The 20,025-nt window shown below is 39.5% G+C and overlaps 1 protein-coding gene across 1 annotated transcript in view; it reads left to right on the top strand.

Moving 5' to 3' along the window:
• The window catches only part of pkd1a (polycystic kidney disease 1a), a 101,827-nt gene that overhangs the window by 49,009 nt on the left and 32,793 nt on the right, over positions 1 to 20,025 (top strand). The window contains exons 11-20 of the mRNA XM_082164443.1: positions 243 to 384; positions 3,176 to 3,453; positions 4,269 to 5,027; positions 6,362 to 6,493; positions 6,584 to 6,759; positions 9,457 to 9,572; positions 10,433 to 14,082; positions 15,361 to 15,513; positions 16,558 to 16,698; positions 19,061 to 19,349. Of these exons, the coding sequence (XP_082020569.1) occupies positions 243 to 384; positions 3,176 to 3,453; positions 4,269 to 5,027; positions 6,362 to 6,493; positions 6,584 to 6,759; positions 9,457 to 9,572; positions 10,433 to 14,082; positions 15,361 to 15,513; positions 16,558 to 16,698; positions 19,061 to 19,349 (5,836 nt within the window). The remainder of the gene's footprint in view (positions 1 to 242; positions 385 to 3,175; positions 3,454 to 4,268; positions 5,028 to 6,361; positions 6,494 to 6,583; positions 6,760 to 9,456; positions 9,573 to 10,432; positions 14,083 to 15,360; positions 15,514 to 16,557; positions 16,699 to 19,060; positions 19,350 to 20,025) is intronic.

Below are 20,025 nucleotides of genomic sequence, written 5' to 3'. Positions count from 1 at the left end.
CTGATGTTGGTGTGTGTGTGTGTGTGTGTGTGTGTGTGTGTGTCTGTGTCTGTGTCTCTGTGTGTGTGTGTGTGTGTGTGTGTGTGTGTGTGTGTGTGTGTGTGTGTGTGTGTGTGTGTGTGTGTGTGTGTGTGTGTGTGTGTGTGTGTGTGTGTGTGTGTGTGTCTGTGTCTGTGTCTGTGTCTCTGTGTGTGTGTGTGTGTGTGTGTGTGTGTGTGTGTGTGTCTGTGTGTGTGTTGCAGCTGCTGCTGTTCCCCGGAATGAGTTTCCTGAACGCTGGACGCCTGTCGTCTGTGGATCTGAACACACACTCTCTGAGCGCAGACACTCAGCTGAGGCTTCAGGTGTACCGACCACAGTGCCAGAGATTGCTGCTGCTGCCAGGTAAAACACACTCTCACACACACTCACTCACACACACACTCCCTCACTCACTCTTACACTCACGCTAACTTCATCTAAATTAACGCACTACCGTTCAAAAGTTTGGGGTTGGTACAATTTGTTTTTGTTTTTGAAAGCCTCTTCTTCCTTTAAGATTTAAGATAGGTGTATATTTTATTTAAAATATATTTATATTTCTGAATATTCATTCTATTCATATTCAGATTTAGCTTTCTGCTTCGGCTTCGTTTCTGCTGCACATTCACCTCTCTCTCACACTTTCAACCCTCTGAAACAGACACTAGATTCATATTCATAAACTTATATAATCTGGAGATATTCGAGAGAGAGAGAGAGAGATGCTGTTCTGCTGGGTCTGACTGATCACAGTCATCAAGGTCACTGTCTGAGCTGTTACCCAGAAGCCTCTGCTGCTGTTCCTCCTGATCAATGCAACATGAGCAGAAGAATGACATGCATCAATCCATCCAACACCAAGAGATGAGCGGCAGCTAAAAGAAAAGAGAAGAGAAAACTTCAGAGAATCCCGTGACAAGACAGAGAGATTATCTATCTATCTATCCATCCATCGTTCTATCCATCCATCCGTCGGTCCATCCATCCATAATCAATCTATCCATCCATCCATCGTTCTATCTCTTCATCTATCCATTTATCAATCATTCTATCCATCTATCATCCATCCATTCATCCATTGTTCTGTCTATTCATCCATCCATCCATTCATCCATCCATTGTTCTATCTCTTCATCCATCCATTTATCAATCATTCTATCCATTTATCATCATCCATCCATCCATTGTTCTATCTATCCATCCATCCATCCATTCATCCATTGTTCCATCCATCCATCCATTGTTCTGTCTATTCATCCATCCATCCATTCATCCATTGTTCTGTCTATTCATCCATCCATCCATCCATCAATTGTTCCATCCATCCATCCATCGTTCTATCATCCATCGTTCTGTCTATCCATTCATCCATCCATCCATCAATTGTTCCATCCATCCATCCATCGTTCTATCATCCATCGTTCTGTCTATCCATTCATCCATTGTTCTGTCTATTCATCCATCCATCCATCCATCAATTGTTCCATCCATCCATCCATCGTTCTATCATCCATCGTTCTGTCTATCCATTCATCCATTGTTCTATCTATTATCCATCCATCCATCGTTCTGTCTATTCATCCATCATTCTATCCATCCATCCATTGTTCTATCTATCCATCCATCCATCCATTGTTCTATCTATCCATCCATCCATCATTCTATCCATCCATCCATTGTTCTATCTATCCATCCATCCATCCATTGTTCTATCTATCCATCCATCCATCATTCTATCCATCCATTCATCGTTCTATCCATCCATATTGTAAACTGTTACCATCATCATTTACATGCGTCATGCGTCAACTTGCGTCAAGCGAAACATTTTGTTAAAATATTCACAGCTCCTAAATAGACTCAGATTTAGTTATTTTCCTCACACAGCCATCATGTGACTTTCCTTCAGGAGTCCTGAGTGTTTATGCACAATGTTTCCCTCAGTAAATTTACGTTATCTTCGGATGCCCATCGTCATGGTAACAGGCTTGTTTGATGACTTGGCCATTTGCCGTGCAAGAACAGACTGGCAGACGGAGCTCTGAGATAAACAAACGAGCAAACAAATACATGTACAAGCAGCTCTGCAAGCTATTAGTAGACCAGAGTAGTTCATAATTTTACTTTTAAATGAAATCAGATGTGGAGATTGTTCTCAGCGGACCGGAGTTCGTTTTCTACCGCCAGTCAACATCATTTCTTTGTGTTGAACGTGTTTGCAAACCGAGCAAACTAACAAACAGCCTCCAGACACACATCAACACGCTGAAAGTTCATTAGTTCAGTGAAGATGCTTTCTTTCTTAATAATTTAACAATGAAATCTAAGATACATGAACCATATTTTTATATTTACAGGATCACAGTTGGTTTGCTTACTCCGCAAAAAACTGACAAACAAAAATTTGGTGATACATGATACATGAGATCTTAGACTTATTTATATCTAAAATGTGTGAAGGTTTACATGCAGCATTACGGAGTAATTATCTGCAAAGAAAAGTAATCTGAGATTCAGTTATTTTTATACATTTTCTATTCATATTTTTAACACAAATATAATAATAACAATTGCATTATGACTGTTTTACTGGACCTTCGACATTTAATGTTAGTTGATTTAAACGTATTAGATAAGATCGATTTAGTAAGTAAGAAAAGTGCATATATTTAAATGCATATATATTTCTTATGCATATATATTTTTATATATATATATATTTTTTTTATATATATATATATATATATATATATATATATTATATATATATAATATAATATAATATAATATAATATAATATATATATATATATATATATATATAGCAAAACAGCCAAGTAAACCTTAATACAACAAATATTGCTCTGTATATTATATGTACCCTGCAAAAATTATATGATCAATAAGTTATGACAACATATGTTTTTACATTGCTTAAACTCGTCAAAATAAGTCAACTTTTTTTATAAGTTATACAAGATTTAACTAATTTTTAAGTCAGTTTAATGTAATTTAAGTTGGAATAACTTGAACATCCAAGTTGATAAAAAATTTAAGGCCGCAAAGTTTTTTTTTTTCTTTAACAGTGTACATGTTTTATTTTTTATTTACATTTTTTTTAATGATATATTGATTTGTATGGACTTCTGTTGCAGGTTGCGGTGACCTCTGCGCCCCCATCACTGTTTGCCAGGCCCCGGATGAGTGGATCAATGACACATCCGTCCGAGCCGAGCCCACATCGTGCCCAGCGGGACGCCAGTACTGTCCGTACGCTGAGCAGTGTCTGCCACTGTCCAGCCCGTGCCATCCTGGGGCTTGTGTCAACTGTTCTGGTGTCAGTCCTCTGCCGGCGGGCACTCAGTACCCCGATTACAGCCTGGTCGGGGAGGTGCGGGTCATCCTGCCGGCCGGACCTCCCTCCAACATCCTGGTGAGTTTGACCGAATGAAAACCTGGAACTGCACCTCATAAAAACCATACTTAACTGCCTCTGAAATCGTAATTTCATGAAAACTGTCAAGACCATATCTGAATTGTATTCAAATCATCAAATCATCATATTAGAATGATTTCTGAAGGATCATGTGACACTGAAGACTGGAGTAATGATGCTGAAAATTCAGCTTTGATAACAGGAATAAATTACATTTTAACACATATATTTCATTTAAAAAAAAAGTTATTTTAAACTGTAATAATATTTCATAATCATTTTGATCAAATAAATGCAGCTTTGGTGAGCAGAAGATACTACTTTCAAAAATGTGAAAAAAATCATACCGACCCCAAACTTTTGAACAGTAGTGTGTATTTGGTGTTATTTTTGTGCTGTGTTTAGTATGCTAATTTTAATCTACAAAAAACACTTTTGTATATAAAAATACTGTATAAAACATTTGTATTAATAATCATTGAGAACAATGGAAATTGTGGAAATCATTGAAAATCAGTGGAAACAAATGACATCACGATGCAAAAAAAATCATCCAAAATGGTTAATAAATTAGGCTTTGATTTCTTTATGCAAAATATAATTTTTTGTTCCTTTTGAATTATAATGTGAAATATAGACGTGTTTTTGACCGGTTTCATAGAGCACAAGTGCAGCACGCTCGAGCTTCACAACTGTCTCTGATAATGACCCTCAGTAAAAAAGATTATACATTTAGAGAAGCAGCAACAGCATATCTTGATACAAGTGGACAGGTTTCATCCCCTCTCACTTTCTGCCCTGCTTTCCCTCAGGTCCAGGAGGATTTCGAGGACCTGCTGGTTTCCCCTGGGGACTTCATCGCCCTTCAGCACGACGCCGGGCCATCAGGCCTCCTCCGGTGCTCCTCCGAGCCCTCTTCCCCATGGAAGCAGAGCGTGCTCATCCAGAACCGCTCTGATTGGTGGGATGCTAATGACACGCTGCAAGTGGATGCGGAGGGAAGTTGGAAGGAGGGTGTGGTTTGTCAGATAAGGGTGTTGTACGTGGGACATAACAAGACCAAGCTGCAGGGTCCCTTCCTCCGTTCTGGACTCCCTCAGTCTGGCGAATACAGTTTGGAAGTGACGTCCAATGATGAGGACTTTCCCGTCACTGCATCTTGTCCGATTCAAGTCGTCCCACCACTGGCGCCCACCGTGATCCATCCGATTAATCACAGCGGGACGGTGTACTTCCTCCCCAATCAGACGTGGATTCTCGTGACGGTCCGCTCGCAGCACGATGCCTTGATTGAGCGGGAGGGCAGCAACACGACCTTTCACAGCTCGTGTCCCCAGGACCTGGTGGCGAAAGTGGCCGAATGCAGAAGGCCAGGCCCGTACAACGACACCATGTTCGCATGGGTCGACCTCCAGCTCGGGTCCATACCGGGACAGACCACCGTAATGCTTCGTGTCAAGAGCGAAGTTACTGAAGCATCGCTACAAATTGAGGCGAGGGTGCAAGAGCCACTCCGGGGCCTGGTTGTCCAACCGCATCCTGCGCACAGAGTCCTCATGGAGTCCATAGTGGTACGTGACGTCCTCCTGAGGAGGAAACCCACTTAAACCAGGCGGTTGTTTGGTTTTAGGCAGGGTTAGACTGGTTACCCAGCACTAAAAACCATCAAAGGAGACCAGATAGGCACCTTAGGCTGGTTTAAGCCATTTGTCAGCATAACTTTACCTTCTAAACATCTGGTTTTCTTTTCTAGTTGTGCTCTTCGCTGAAAAATGCGCATTGGAAATTAATGGGAGACGAATTTCATCTAGTGGAAACTTTTGGTACTGCAGCCGAACAAAATCTTACTGAAAACTAATTTTTTGAGATATCAGGCTCAAATTTTGAACACAACTTGTTTAGATTTATGGCTTTGATTTTACTCACAGTTTTAGAGTAAAACATGTTTTTGAAAATATATATTTCATAAAAAAAATTACAACTTTTTTAAAGTTCACTAAAACGTTTTTCACTTTGAAAAGAGATCGAACTTAACTCTGTGCTCTAAAGCATACAAGCATTAATTTGCTCAAAAAGTGAATAAATGGATTATAAATACAGCATAAATATAATTTAGTACCATAAAATCCCCCCCCCCCCCAAAAAAAATCAATAAAAAACATTATCAAACTAAAATATAATACATTAATTTCATTGAAATAAAAATATATATATTTCTGTAATGATATTGTAATTAATTTCTATAATTTTTGACCGACACTCGAAGAGCACCAGAGGGTTTAAACTAGTTTCCTACCCTGACAAGTGCCCAAAACCCATCGAAAACCATCAAAGCAGACCAGCTAACCACCTTAGGCTAGTTTAAACCATTTGTCAGCATGGCTTTACCTTCTAAACATCTGCTGTCCTAGGACTGTGTATCATTGTTAATATAAAAAAAAGAAGGTTTTGCTGGTTTTATGCTGGATTAAACTGGTTTCTAAACACCTACCCTGGCTTCACAGACAAGGCTTAAGATAGTGTCAGACTTAAGTCTGCATGCTAAAAGTAATTTCTACTGGCACATCTTAAAATATGTCAGTGTCATTGTTTTGTCTCAAGATACACAACAGTAATGTTTTTTGTAAGGCACGGTTATAACAACTACTTAAATGTCCTAATTGAACTAAGGCCTAATCCTGGCTTTATATAAACCCTGTCTGTGAAACCAGGCCTTTGTGTCCAAGAATAGAGTATTTATTGCTTATATTTTATGTTTGTCCATAAAAGATGTCTGTGAGAGAGAAGCGGGTCTGAAGGTTTAATGCTGTTCTTTATCCACCATGTCGCCTTTGTTACGGCCCTGACCTTTCTCTTTAACCGTCGTCTTATTTGCTTCCCTCTTCCTCTCCGTCTTGCGTTTCAGAGTTACATGGCGTCTGTGGAGGGAGGTACGGACCCGTCGTTCAAATGGACGGTGGATGATAAACTGTACTTCACGTACTACAACAGCAATTTAAACATCATCTACCAGAATGCAGCAGTTTACAAACTCGCGGTGACTGGTTTTCATTGAACTCAGTGCAGTTTGTGTAAAAGCCACACTGACTCCATCAGCTCAGGAACTGACCCATCTCTTGTCTCCAAGGTAACGGCTATGAACCAGGTTAGCATGCTGACCGAACTCTTCAACGTGACGGTGGACCGCATGAACCCGATGACTGTCCCCACCGTCCACGGAGTCCCCAAAATCGTGCAGCAGGGTTTATCCCTGAACCTCTCTGCGTCTGTGAAGATAGACATGGCGGTGAACGTCACCTTCTGGTATGTTCTGTAACAGTGAAGCTCTGATTGGTCAAATTAAAGATTCGAGGTCTAAAGACTTCAGCAGAAAGCTTAGTCATTTAAATTAGGGTTAAACTGTGTAATGCAGTTTCTTTAAAATGCGGTAATGCAGTAATTTAATTAATGCCAGTCATAAAGAATACAGCAATAATAGCAAATCATTCTTGGATAAAGAAGTCCTAACATTGGGATACTTTGAGATGAAACAACCAGTTTATTCCTGACGGATAAAATCAAGTGCTTTCGTGCATTTTTTTTCTTATTGAATATCATGTTTCTATGGAAGCTTGTTTCCGCCACAGAATAAAACATTTTTAAACATAATTGCGACTCTTTATCACACAATTGCGAGTTTACATCTCACAATTCTGACTTTATTTCTCAGAATTGCGAGATAAAAACTCACAATTGCGTGTTATAAAGTCAGAAGTGCGAGATATAAATATTGCGAGATATCGCAATAGTGACTTTTTTCTCACTATTGCGAGTTTATATCTCGCAATTCTGACATCTTTTCTCTTTTCTGACTTTATTGCAAGTTATAAAGTCCAATTGTAAGGAGTTTATATCTCACAATTCGGACTTTTTTTCTCTCAGAATTGCGACTTTATATTATGCAATTCTGAGTTTATAACTCTCGATTGCGACTTTATATCATGTAATTCTGACCTTATAACGCAATTCTGACTTTATATCATGCAATTCTGACTTTATAACATGCAATTACAACTTTATATCACAATTCTGAGATAAAAAGTCAGAATTGTGAGATGTAAACTCGTAATTGTGAGGAAAAAAAGTCTGAATTGTGAGATATAAAGTCGCAATTATTTTTTGTTCTGTGGCGGGAACAAGCTTTCATATGTTTCTCTTTGAAATACGTCACATAATGGAAGTAAAATGGGTTGTGAATGCTCTCTTTGAATAACTCTCTTCTTAGACTGCTTTCTACATCCACATCCCAGGACTGTTTAAGTTACTCGGTCTGCACACACTCTCCATGGCTTCCACCGCTTCACACACTCCCAGCCTGCTCCCCTTTAATGGCACTTTTCTCTAGATTTACAGTCTGTGGTTAGCGCAAAATGCTGACAAGAATTTTCCCTTCAACGCCGAGCATAGAAAGATTCCCAAACTTTCCATTCCATCCCCCAGAAGCCTGCTGCGCGCCACTGCAGATGTCTGCTTTATTTATTTATTTCATGGATTTCTCTATTTATTGTCAAAAAAAAGAAAGTCTTTCAGACAAGTACTGTAGGGTGGTTTCTTCCCCACTCTTTTATCTTGCCTGCTCAGTATCTCTGGAGTTCAGCCCTCGGCTTGTTCAGTCAGTCGTGATACCTGATTCTCCTTTGGGTTCCCCTTCCATGGAGAATTTGGGCATAAGATGGAGTGAGAGATGAAGGTGTATAGCCGGGAACTGAGCCGATGATTCAACAGCAGCTCCACCACTCCCTCCCGCAGCGATGAGTCAGACAGCCAGATTGCAGAAGACAGTGCTTTTATTCTCTCCAGCTAAAAATATCTTCAAAACAGACCTGCCACCTTGCTCTTGCACATTCCCGAGGCACCAAAAGAGACTTAAAGTTGGCTTTTCCCCCATCCAGTAGTCCCCTTTTTATACTGCAATAACTTTCTTTAAAGCCAACATAAAACCAGAGTTTACTTTTTTAATACATGTTCCTGGTCTTATTGTGCACAGTGTGTCATTATTCGAAAGGAAAAACAACCTTTTTTTCCAACCACTGTCCAATTATTTCCCTATTGATAAAATCAAGCCCTGGCTTTTTTCTATATTGAATATCGCCACATCGCATAAGTAAACTGGGTTGCCGGTTTCACGTTGACTTTAAGGCCCTGTTTACACCTGGTATTAAGATGCGTTTTGGTCGATCGGATCACAAGTGGACGATGCTAAAGGTGTAAAGGGGGTCTAAAATGTTTTGACCTCGTCCACTTTCCACCACTTCCAGAGGAAGTTGAAAACACGTTTAACCGGATTGCTTTCGTAGTGTAAATGCTCATGTGGTCGAATGTGTTCAAACAGCCACAAAAGACCGTCTTCTCTCCGTCTACTGATCTAATGTGTGAAGATTATGGGAAGAGCTCTAGCCAGACGGGGTTTAAACTTTGACCCAAGTTTGGTTTGAAGATGAAAAACGTATCAAGCACAATGTTCTCTCTCCATTCCTGATTTCTAACATGCACTCACATCGTTCGGCTGATCTTGCGTCTGTCAGAGCAGAAACTAAAGCTGTGTTTTTCCGTCATCTCCGGTTATGTTCATATGTAAATAGCGTGAGCTTATTTCGTCCATTAGATCGAAAGATCTGAAAAAACACACACATTTACCCGCCCATAGACCCTCCCCTCGAAGAAATCAGGACAGAAGTGGTTGAAAGTGGACAAAAGAGACGGATTAAAACACTAGGTGTGAACAGGAATGTGTCTCCCTCGTCTACTTGTGATCCGATCGACCAAAACACATCTTAATACCAGGAGTAAACAGGTCTTAATATTTGGCAGGGTAACAGTGTAACATTCCCAAAGATTAAAACACTCTCTACATTGTGAGAAACTGATTTAAGTGAAGCCCGTTTTAAAATGGTGCATGTAAATCAGGCATCCAGTGTGTTTGTTTGTGATGTAATGTTTTGATGGTTTTATGTGTCACAGGTGGTGGTTTGGAGATGGAGGAAACCATACACATCAGTTTAAGCCCCCTTACGAAAACTCCTTCAGTAACCAGGTGGTGATTGATGACCATGTAGAATATATTTATGCACAGCCAGGTAAAAAAAAAAAACTTTTATATTATTTATTTATATTGATTATATTTTTTACATTTTATATTCATGTTTATTGTATTTTATATTCGTTTTCAATATACAAAATAAATTCTGAATATATTAATATATTAAAGGGATAGTTCACCCAAAAATGAAAATTCTGTGATCATTTACTCTCCCTCAAGTTGTTCCAAACCTGTATGACTTTCTTTCTTCTGCTGAACACAAAAGAAGATATTTTAAAGAAGGTTGGTAATTAAACAGTTGCTGGTCCCCATTGACTTCCATAGTATTTTTTTTTTCCTACTATGGAAGTCAATGGGGTCCATCAGACATTTGGTTACCGACTTTCTTCAAAATATCTTCTTTTGTGTTCAGCAGAAGAAAGAAAGTCATACAGGTTTGGAACAACTTGAGGGAGAGTAAATGATCACAGAATTTTCATTTTTGGGTGAACTATCCCTTTAATATATATCTTAAATATTAAATATATATAATTTATCATATACATATATTGTATTTTTATTCATATTGAATATATTTTACATTCATATTGATTATTTTTATATTTATATTGATTATATTTTATATCCATGTTATTCATATTGAATATAAAATAAATTCTGTATTCATTTATTATATATATTTTTTTATTGTATATATTATATTTGTATAAATATTTTGCATTCATATTGACTGTTTTATATTCATATTGATTATATTCTATATCTCTATTGATTATAATTATGTTAATTATATTTTATTGGCTATACGTTTATATACATATTGTTTTGCATTTTGCATTCATACTGATTATATTTTATATCCATATTGATCTTTTTTCTACTCATATTTTTTTGCAGGGGAGTACACCCTAATGCTCTCTGCTTCCAACCGCTATGAGAACAAGACATGCAAGGTCGACGTATACGTCTTCAGCATTCTGACAAGTGTGCAAATCGAAAATTACCCACCACTCTTACGTGCCGAAAAACCAGCTGACTTTGAGGCCCACCCCTTACCGTCTCCCTACGGCATCATCTACACCTGGAACTTCGGTGACAATTCCAGTATCCAGCAGGGACGTGAACGCAGGGTTCCTCACGCGTATGCTCACAGCGGTGTCTACAACATCTGCGTGATTGTGAACAACACCATTAGCTGGACAGGCACATGTGCGGAAGTTACCGTCTATGAGGACGTTAAGGGCTTGGAGGTGGTGTCGTCTGCTCCCACCGAACACAACACGCCTACCATCGTCACAGCAAGTCTAGAGGCAGGTAACAACGTAACATGGAGCTTTGACATGGGTGATGGAACGGTGCACACGGGTGTGGAACCACAGGTTGAATATAGGTACAAGAAAGATGGAAACTACACGGTTAACGTCACTGCAAAGAATGCTGTGAGCTCTCAGTGGGTAACCTTACCTGTTGAGGTGTTTGTGCTACAAGTGTTATCACTAGAACCTCCCGGGTGCATTCAGGAAAACAAAGAGGTCAGCTTCCATGCATTTGTGTCAGGGAACGCATCAGGACATTATTACGTGTGGAGTTTTGGAGACGGAAGCCCCAACGAGACTCAGTATGGAACGGCGCTGATAACGCACTCGTATGTTAAGAGTGGAGAGTACCATCTCTCGCTGCTTATGTCTAGCGAAGCCAACAAGGCCAATTTTTACACAAGGATCTGCGTCCAACCTGAAGTTACAACAGTGTCTGTGTTTCCTCTGAGAACACATGTGAAGCTCGGCGAGGAGAGTAGATTTACAGTTACTGCCGTCCCTGAATTTAACTACACGTACCTGTGGGATTTTGGGGTACTTGACTCGAGAGGTCCTGTTCGGGGTGGGAAGGAGATGGCTTTTACTTTCAAGAGTCCTGGGGAATATCTGGTAACGGTTACTGTGCTCAACAATATCTCCTGTATCAATACCTCAGTTTCAATTGAGGTACAACAATCTGTTGGGTTTTTGCTGATCAGTCATAATGGAGAGAAAGGAAACAATCTTTCTTTACACCGAAACTATGCTTTCAAAGCATCCTCAGACTCGACGAATGCTATCTACATCTGGGAATTTGGAGATGGGACTCGACTAAATGGGACAAACGTATCACATGCTTACAATTCTTCAGGCAGGTTCAACATCAGTGTCACAGGCAAGAATGAAGTGAGTGAGACCAAAAAGGAAATTTTCGTTGTGGTCTTGGCACCAATCACAGGACTGTCAGTAAATGCCAGCTTTGTCAATGTCCCTTTGAATGCTTCTGTCCACTTTGAGGCACACTTCGAACAAGGAGATGACGTCCGGTACTCTTGGATTCTTTGTGACCGGTGCACATCTATCCAAGGCACTCACACAATGTTCTACACGTTTCGCTCCGTTGGGACTTTCAATGTTATTGTTACTGCAGAGAATGACATCGGCACTGCTCAGTCCAGCATTTATATCTTTGTGCAGCGTGAGTTGGAGGGCTTGCAGATAGTGGCTGATGAACTTATTGAAGGATGCTGTTTTGCAACCAATCGTGTCCTCCACTTACAAGCCTCATTAAAAGAGGGCACCAACATGACCTTCAGCTGGAACCTTCTGAGGGAACATGAAAACCATGACCGCAACTTCACGGGCAAGACCATAGACCTTAATTATTCCACCCCGGGTCCTTGTGAGGTGCTTCTCAAGGCAACCAACTTGCTTGGCCAGCTGGCTGTGAACAAAACTATTGAGTTTCTGGATCCTGTGAGGGAGCTGATCCTCGAGTCTTCACCAAACCCTTCTGCAGTAAACACCATGACGACTATGACGGTTTCTGTAAGTTCTGGGACAGATCTCCATTACAGATGGTGGGCAGATGGTGACCTGTTAACATCTGACATGTCCTCCATCATGCACAGTTTCAGAAACCCAGGTTTGAAACTGGTTAAAGTGGAGGTTTCCAACAAAATCAACACTGAAATGGTCTCAAAGTGGATCAGCGTTCAAGAACCAATCTCTGGATTGAGTTTCAGTGCCACAAATGTTATAGAGAACTTTGTAGCCTCGGGGGACAATGTTTCTCTGTGTGGAGAAACACGGATGGGATCCAACATTTCATGGATGTGGCTATTGCCAGACAGCACAAAATCAAACCAGCGTGCCACCTCCTACATCTTCCTCAAAACGGGACTCTTCAGTGTCGCTTTGAATGCCTCTAATGACATCAGCAGAGAATCGTACTTGCGTGACTTTACAGTTCAAGACCGTATCCAGGGTCTGGAGCTCAGGGCCAGCAAACAGATTGCTGCGGTTGGTGAAAATGTTGAGTTTACAATCTCGGTCTCATCTGGAACTTCTGTTAATTTCATTCTGAGCATTAGTGGTGATGCAACTGTTGTCCTGAACAATCAAACGTACATCCACCAGTTCACCAGTGTGGCCAAGTACTACGTCAACCTTACTGCCCACAACCAAGTGAGTTCAGAACGAAAGACTCTGCACATTGAAGTGATGGAGCCTGTGACCAAGTTGACCATACTGGACTGCTGTGATGCCGCTATACCTGTCGGAGTACCTAGGTCTTATGTAGCAAGCACTCCAACACGTGAGCCGCTCACCATCCTATGGACCTTCGACCTTCATCATGGTCACAAGATTTCCCGGGTTGGCAAGTCGGTGACATATGCACCAGATCAGCCAGGCAATCTGACCATATTCCTAAGAGCATTCAATTCCCTGAATGGTCTTAATGTGACCAAGGTTATACGAGTTCAGAACAGTATCAGGTCAGCCTTCTTGGATGCTCAACCAAGCGACACCTTTGTAAACAAGACGGTCAGTTTCCATGTGGGAATCACTCCTGTTTCCACTCCAGCAACATATCAGTGGAACTTTGGGGACGGTTCTTCAACCACTGTCACAACTACACCTTCCCTTAGCCATATCTACTTCATTCCTGGTCACTATGTGGTGCGAGTTAACATATCTAACCTTGTGAGCTGGGTTACAGCACAGACTGAGATCAACATCTCTGTCCTGAAGTGTGACGAACCAGAAGTTCAGATCATTCAAGCTCCACGACTTGCTATCTGGCGGTACCAGCCAACCTTGGTAGAGGCCAGTGTGAACTTAAAAGGCTGTGCCCTCTATGGAGTAGAGTACCTTTGGGAGATCCTCACCTCCCCTCGCTGTCAGGATGAGGACAAGAAAGGTCCGCCACCATCCAAGGTCCGTCTCCCCGCAGAAGTCAACGTCCGGAGACTCCAGCTTTCAGTGCCCAAGATGTCAATTTACGCTGGGAACTACACTCTAGTTTTTTCTCTGTCTTATGAGGGAGTGCCACTACGTAAAGCAGCCTGTCTCCAACTTTCGGTGATGTCCAAAAAATTGGTGCCCATCATTGAGGGTGGCACATACCGTGTGTGGTCTAAAACTCAGGATTTGCATTTGAGCGCAGAGCAATCCTACGACCCCAATCTGGATCCGGAGAACCAGTCCCTGCTCAGCTACCACTGGGAATGTGTGAGCACCTCAAAGGTAATCAAGATTTATGTCACAGATAAATGCTTTTCGACGACTTAAACTTTCTGTTCCTCTTGCTCACTGACAATGAAGGACGTAAATGGATTTAGGCCAGAGGTGTCCAATCCTGCTCCTGGAGGGCCACCTTCCTGCAAATTTTAGCTCCAACACATCTGTCTAGTGGTCCTAAAGACCTTGATTAGCTTGTTGATGTGTGTTTAATTGGGGCTGAAGCTAAACTCGGCTGGAAATTGACCCTCTAGGAGCAGGGTTGAACGTCCTTAATCTAGACTGTAAAATAGCTAAAGATGTAAGAACAAATCTGGCAGCCGATGCATCTCAAATACGTTTAGACTAGAGGTCGACCGATAACGATAACTAAGTTGGGCAGTACCTACCGATAACCGATTAATTAACCCGTAGTTTTTAAAACTGATAATGAATCAAAATATCAAAAGTAAAATAGTGCTGAACTTTTTACAAAGATAAAAAAATTATATACTAACTAAATTAATAAATATTACAATAAAAGATGTTGCGACTTAGCTGGCTAACGAATACATGAATGTGCCCAGCTGGATAATAAACTAATGCAAATAGACCGTTATTTGTCACATGTTTTGGATTTGCGTGTATTTTTGAGAGAGGGTTGGAGAGTTTAAGTAATTGCCATTTTTAAAAACGCTCCTAACAGAGTTTTGAATGTGTGAATTTGAGGGAAAAAAGTGTTTTAGTATAAGAGACGTTTAGTATCAGAGGCTTGAATAAGTGCACAGCAACTCGGAAAGACGAAATATGTCAAGTATGAGCCATAAAAGTGGATGTTTGGGTGGTGTATACTTGAGATCAGTTACATAACCAGCAGGGGGAAAAACTCAGCATTCCTCCGAGTTCTCCCAGCCTATCAGAATTACTGCCGGAGGGGAGCAGAGATTCCTGCTTTTTATTAAAACATTTTATCACTGACAGAAATTCAAAGGAATTTTATATCAGGTATAATGGAATATTTCAAGCTCAAAAATAGCTCTTAAGCCACATTAAAAATGTATGAATGTCATTGCATTAAATAAAATATAAAACCAAATGGTATTTATTTTAAATGAAAGTGCAAGCACACTTTTCAAGCAAAAAAATGTCACAAAACCAATTTTTTTTAAAGGTTTTAAATGATAAAACTTGTGTTTTGTTGAGCAGGTGCCTATGCTGGTGTCTTGTATATCCTGAGGCAAATGAATGAGATGATTTATGACCAAATGCAGCTTTTGTAAAGTGCCTCTTCACTCCACCACACAGGGTCCAGATCACTGTTCCACTTTGCATTTTGGGTTGGGTCCGAGCGACCCGGTTCTGGGAATCTCTGGGTCCGAACTGGAGGTGGACGTTGAGTATACCTTCCGCCTGACCGTCAGTAAAGAAGGCATGACCCCGGAGTCCACGACCCAAACGGTGAGGGCCCTGATTGTAGATTACAATCTTTTCGTAACTACTGTGTTTGAATTTGCTAATTCATATAAAAAAATTCACCTCACTCTCTTTTAAAATGTTGCATATCTTGTGCACGAAAAAACCTGCATTACTCCCCGCAGTCCAGTTTAAGTGAATAGAGCAGCACCATTTAAATGCACCACTTTTCAGTGCAAACACGCCTCTTTTCTATGTAAATTAGGCTCATTATTGAATACTAATTATTCACAATCAAAAACTCAGGGCTTTTTGAATGCCACAATTAACGTCACGCTGTTGCCGCCCCGGCATGGAAAGCTGGCGGTAAACTGAATCTTCTTTAAAATAATTTCTTTAGCGATCATGACCACAGAAAATGATCAAATGAGGGACAAAAGCACATCCTCCACTACCTCATTACTCAAAAGTGGCCTGCAAGATTGGGTTTTTTGGGGGTGTATTTGTGCTGTTACCTGATTTGCGTACTTACAATACTGAAGCTCGAGCAAAAACAATGCAGCGCACGCAAATGATCAAAATTATTAGCATCTGAATACCCACCATTTTCTTTTGTTCTACAGCATTGAAATTAGTCGCTATTATCATTACAAAATATTCATTCTTATTTAGCATGCTGTGATTAACTGACCCTAACAGGTCAAAGGAAGGTATGTTACATAATTCAAAACATAATTAACTTGCTTTTTACTTTCTGACTTTCACAATTCCGAGCTACATGTGAAAGCCTGATATGATATGCTAAAGGGAATGTTTCATGAGATTTAACTTTGAAGGTCTGATTGCTTTGGGAACTGTGATGAAACCAATGTAGAGTCCTTTTATTTCCTCTCAATAGTTGAACAGAATTTATTATTCCTGTGTCGCAGTCAGAACAGGTCAGGGAGATCTGTCAGTCTCAGCGCTAACATTGAATGTATTTCAATCAAGTTCAAAGAGTGAGAAAGGTTTTAAATGAATTGGGTTCCATGGTCAACAGAAAACATAATTGCATAACTTCACTTGACTTCACTCTTTTTCTGGTCGCAGGTGTGGGTACAGAGCGGTCGCATCCCGATGGTGTCGCTGGAGTGTGTGTCGTGCAAAGCTCAGTCCCGCTACGAGATCAGTCAGAACTCCTACGTGTACTTGGCCGGCACCTGCAATAACTGTCACAGCTCACACAGAGGGGTGAGAACGACACTCACATACTCATGACACGCCGCCATCAATCATAGGGTTACTATTAAACCTGTTTTGCCAATGGGAAAATCTCCAAAATCTCAAATACTCCTCCTGTTTCGGGCTGGGGTGTGTTTCCCGTACAACGACAATGTAACTCGCTGCTTCACTACCATAGTATGATGCATCTTGAAGAAAGAAATCAACTAGCTAGTCACGACTGTTTCCCGAAACCGTATTGTCGCAAATCGGTCGTTCAACCACGTTGGTTAATGATGTCACGCAGGTGGTGGAGTGATAACTACTTTTAATAAATCAGTTTGAGATCGAATTAATGCTTGATGTTTTGCTATAAATTACAAACACGGCACTATTTCTCATTTTCTCAGTTATTTTGCTTTATTTCCAGATTCAATCATAGGCTCGTTCTTACGTAGTAGAGCACGTTCGCACATGCGCACTCTTCAAAAACGACGCTTTAAATCTCTGAACAAACTAAAAGAGGTAAATGACATTTGTATGTATTCTAAATGAAAGATACAGATTATACTGAATGTCATCATGCTGTCATCATGCCGTTTGCGAATGTTCGTTAGAACGATGGTTTCGGGAAACACCGACTCGTTGAACTTTTGATAACAACAGAGCTTTGACCATAGTTGGCTAACGATGAGTTCGGGGAACACACCCCAGGTCGGGACGCTCAAACTGTTTTTGTGGACAGCATGAAATCAAAACTGGACTGTAGTTTTAATCCATGTCTATTGGGTTTTTGACCAGTGAAAGGCTTAACTTGAATTTGTGCTCTTTTAGCTTTTTGAAAAGCATTGAAAGCAGAATGATATCATCATTTGTCCCTAGGAATTACATGATCCTGGGAATGACATATTTGGATTTAGTGAGTCACTCGTGCCTTATTTATTAGAGGAAACATGCCATCATAATGTATTGAAGAGAGCTTTACATGGCGAGATAGCAGCATGATGTCATTCTAAAAAGGGAGCGAGAACACTTCTCTTTTTTTCATGGGCATTCCTCCTGCTTTTTTCCATCCTGCTCTCTGATAATGTTTAGACTGAGACTGGAGTGATGTTATGGTTATGGGAACCAAAGGGAGGGGAAACCTGAGTGGGCGTACAGGGTGATGATGTCATCACTGTGTTCTATGTGATGTGATGTGTTAAACACATCTCGTTAAACACACACAGACATTTACTTGGTGACCAGGCGGTCAAACACTCGGTCTGATACCAATGAGTCAGTAAATATTATGGTACCTTTCAGGGATGCTTATCTAGTGGTTCAAACATGAGTGCTGATGGAGGTCACTGCAGGGTTACTGAAAAACCTGCTGGAAGCTGTAAAGTATATATATATATATATATATATATAAAGAGTATTATTACACAATGCATTTCATGTGAATTTATTTAAAAAAATGTATATTGTCAATAAAGTTTATTCAATTAATATAATTAATGCATTTAATTTTAATTAATAGATTACTTTAATAATTTAATTTAATGATACAAATAAAACTGCTTATTTTAAAATCATATATTTAAATACGTCTGAGATAAGTGCTGATTCGGATTGATGCTGATTGAGGTCACTGCAAGGTAACTGAAAAAACAGCTTGAAGCTCATAAAAAAATTGAATAAAACATATTTTTTAAATACATTTATTTATTATTCTTTCAAATATCACAATTTTGTAGCTACATAAAACTATAAAGGCATTTAAAATAATAATAATACTTTTTTACTCCATTAATAATATATTTGGCGCACATTTATTTAACGCATTACCTAAATGTGTTTAGATTATTATTTTAGTTTTAGTTTAGATTTAATAATATTTATATTATTAATAAAGTGAAGTATTCATTTTATTTTAATTAATACATTTAATACATTTAATAGTTCACTTTTCAATCAAATGAAAACTTCTCATGAATATTATTATTTTATTAAATAAAAGAATTTTAAAACTATCATCTATTATTAATATTCATTTAAATTGTTAATTTATTTTAATAATCTGTTCATTTAAATAAATACATAAAAGTTGGTAAATAAATTGAAATACAGTGCCATTTTCTGTAAGCATTTGAAATATTTAATTAAAGATAAAAATATTAATTTATATAACGCATTTCAATTGAATAAATCATGTATTCAGATAACATTTATATTTTAATAAAGTGAAATATTACATAAATATAATTAATGCATTAAATTAAATACTATTTATTTAATCATTGACTTTAATAATAAAAAGAACAGCTCATTTTACAATGATGTAGTGGAATATTTAAGTCTGTAATTGAGGTACCCCTGACATGTCGGCCTTGTCTGTTGTCGCTGTTAGCGCTGGACGGCGAAGACCCGTGGGAATGAGACGCTGGTGCTGGATCTGAACACCACCACCACAGGCAGCGACAGCATGCACCTGGTCCTGAGACAGGGCATCCTCCGGGACGGAGACTCCTACAAATTCAGCCTCCATGTGACCGACGACAGCATGGACCGCGAGGGCGTGGCCTACATCGAGCTCCACCCAAACCTGCCACCAGCCGGGGGGGTGTGCTCTCTGTGGGCCGACGGGGACGGGCCTCAGGTGCGCACGCTAATGGAGAGAGTGCACTTCAAGTGCTCAGGTGAGGCTGGAGGACAGCGGCTTCATTAGGGTTGGGTATCGATTCCGATTCCTGTTTCAATTCTGCTTATCGATTCCGATTCTTATCGATTCCTAATTTCGATTCCAAAAAGGCAACAACAAAAAAAACTCAGATATTATTCACATTTAGTCTTATTGCAAAATATTTATTTGTAGCTCAATTTCATGAACAAAAATCAACAGGGTAACGAACACTTACACAAGGAACGTTTACCTGTGGCTTAAAAATATCATAAAAAAACTAGCCTAACTATTATAAATGTAAAGCATTATTAAAGACAATAAACACTCAGTAAATAAAAATGAACAAGTACAAAATGATCAATCACAAATAGATACAAATGAACAAAGATACGACTGAAATAAACAGTGTTTTAAGATTTTCAGGTATTCAGGTACAGAAACTGATCTAATGTAAAATAACACTGCACTTTATAAATAAAATATACATTAGAAATGTAGTTACAAAAGTTATTCAGTCAAGAATGAGTGAATTTTCTCTTTGTCTTCGGTTGTTTGATTAGTGTTATTAGAGACGGCAACTGCTGTCACTTTAAGAGTTGCTCAATATAGTTACACATGTAACTAGTCGTCTCGTGCTTGAACGGTTTAAGAATCACATTTTCTGTGCACAGGTTTTGGATGTGTGTGTGCAA

This window comes from Leuciscus leuciscus (assembly GCF_965113295.1).
Source record: "Leuciscus leuciscus genome assembly, chromosome: 3".
In the NCBI taxonomy this organism is placed as follows: domain Eukaryota; kingdom Metazoa; phylum Chordata; class Actinopteri; order Cypriniformes; family Leuciscidae; genus Leuciscus; species Leuciscus leuciscus.
Note: the sequence above shows the minus strand (reverse complement) of the source record. Positions and strands in the feature narration are given on the sequence as shown.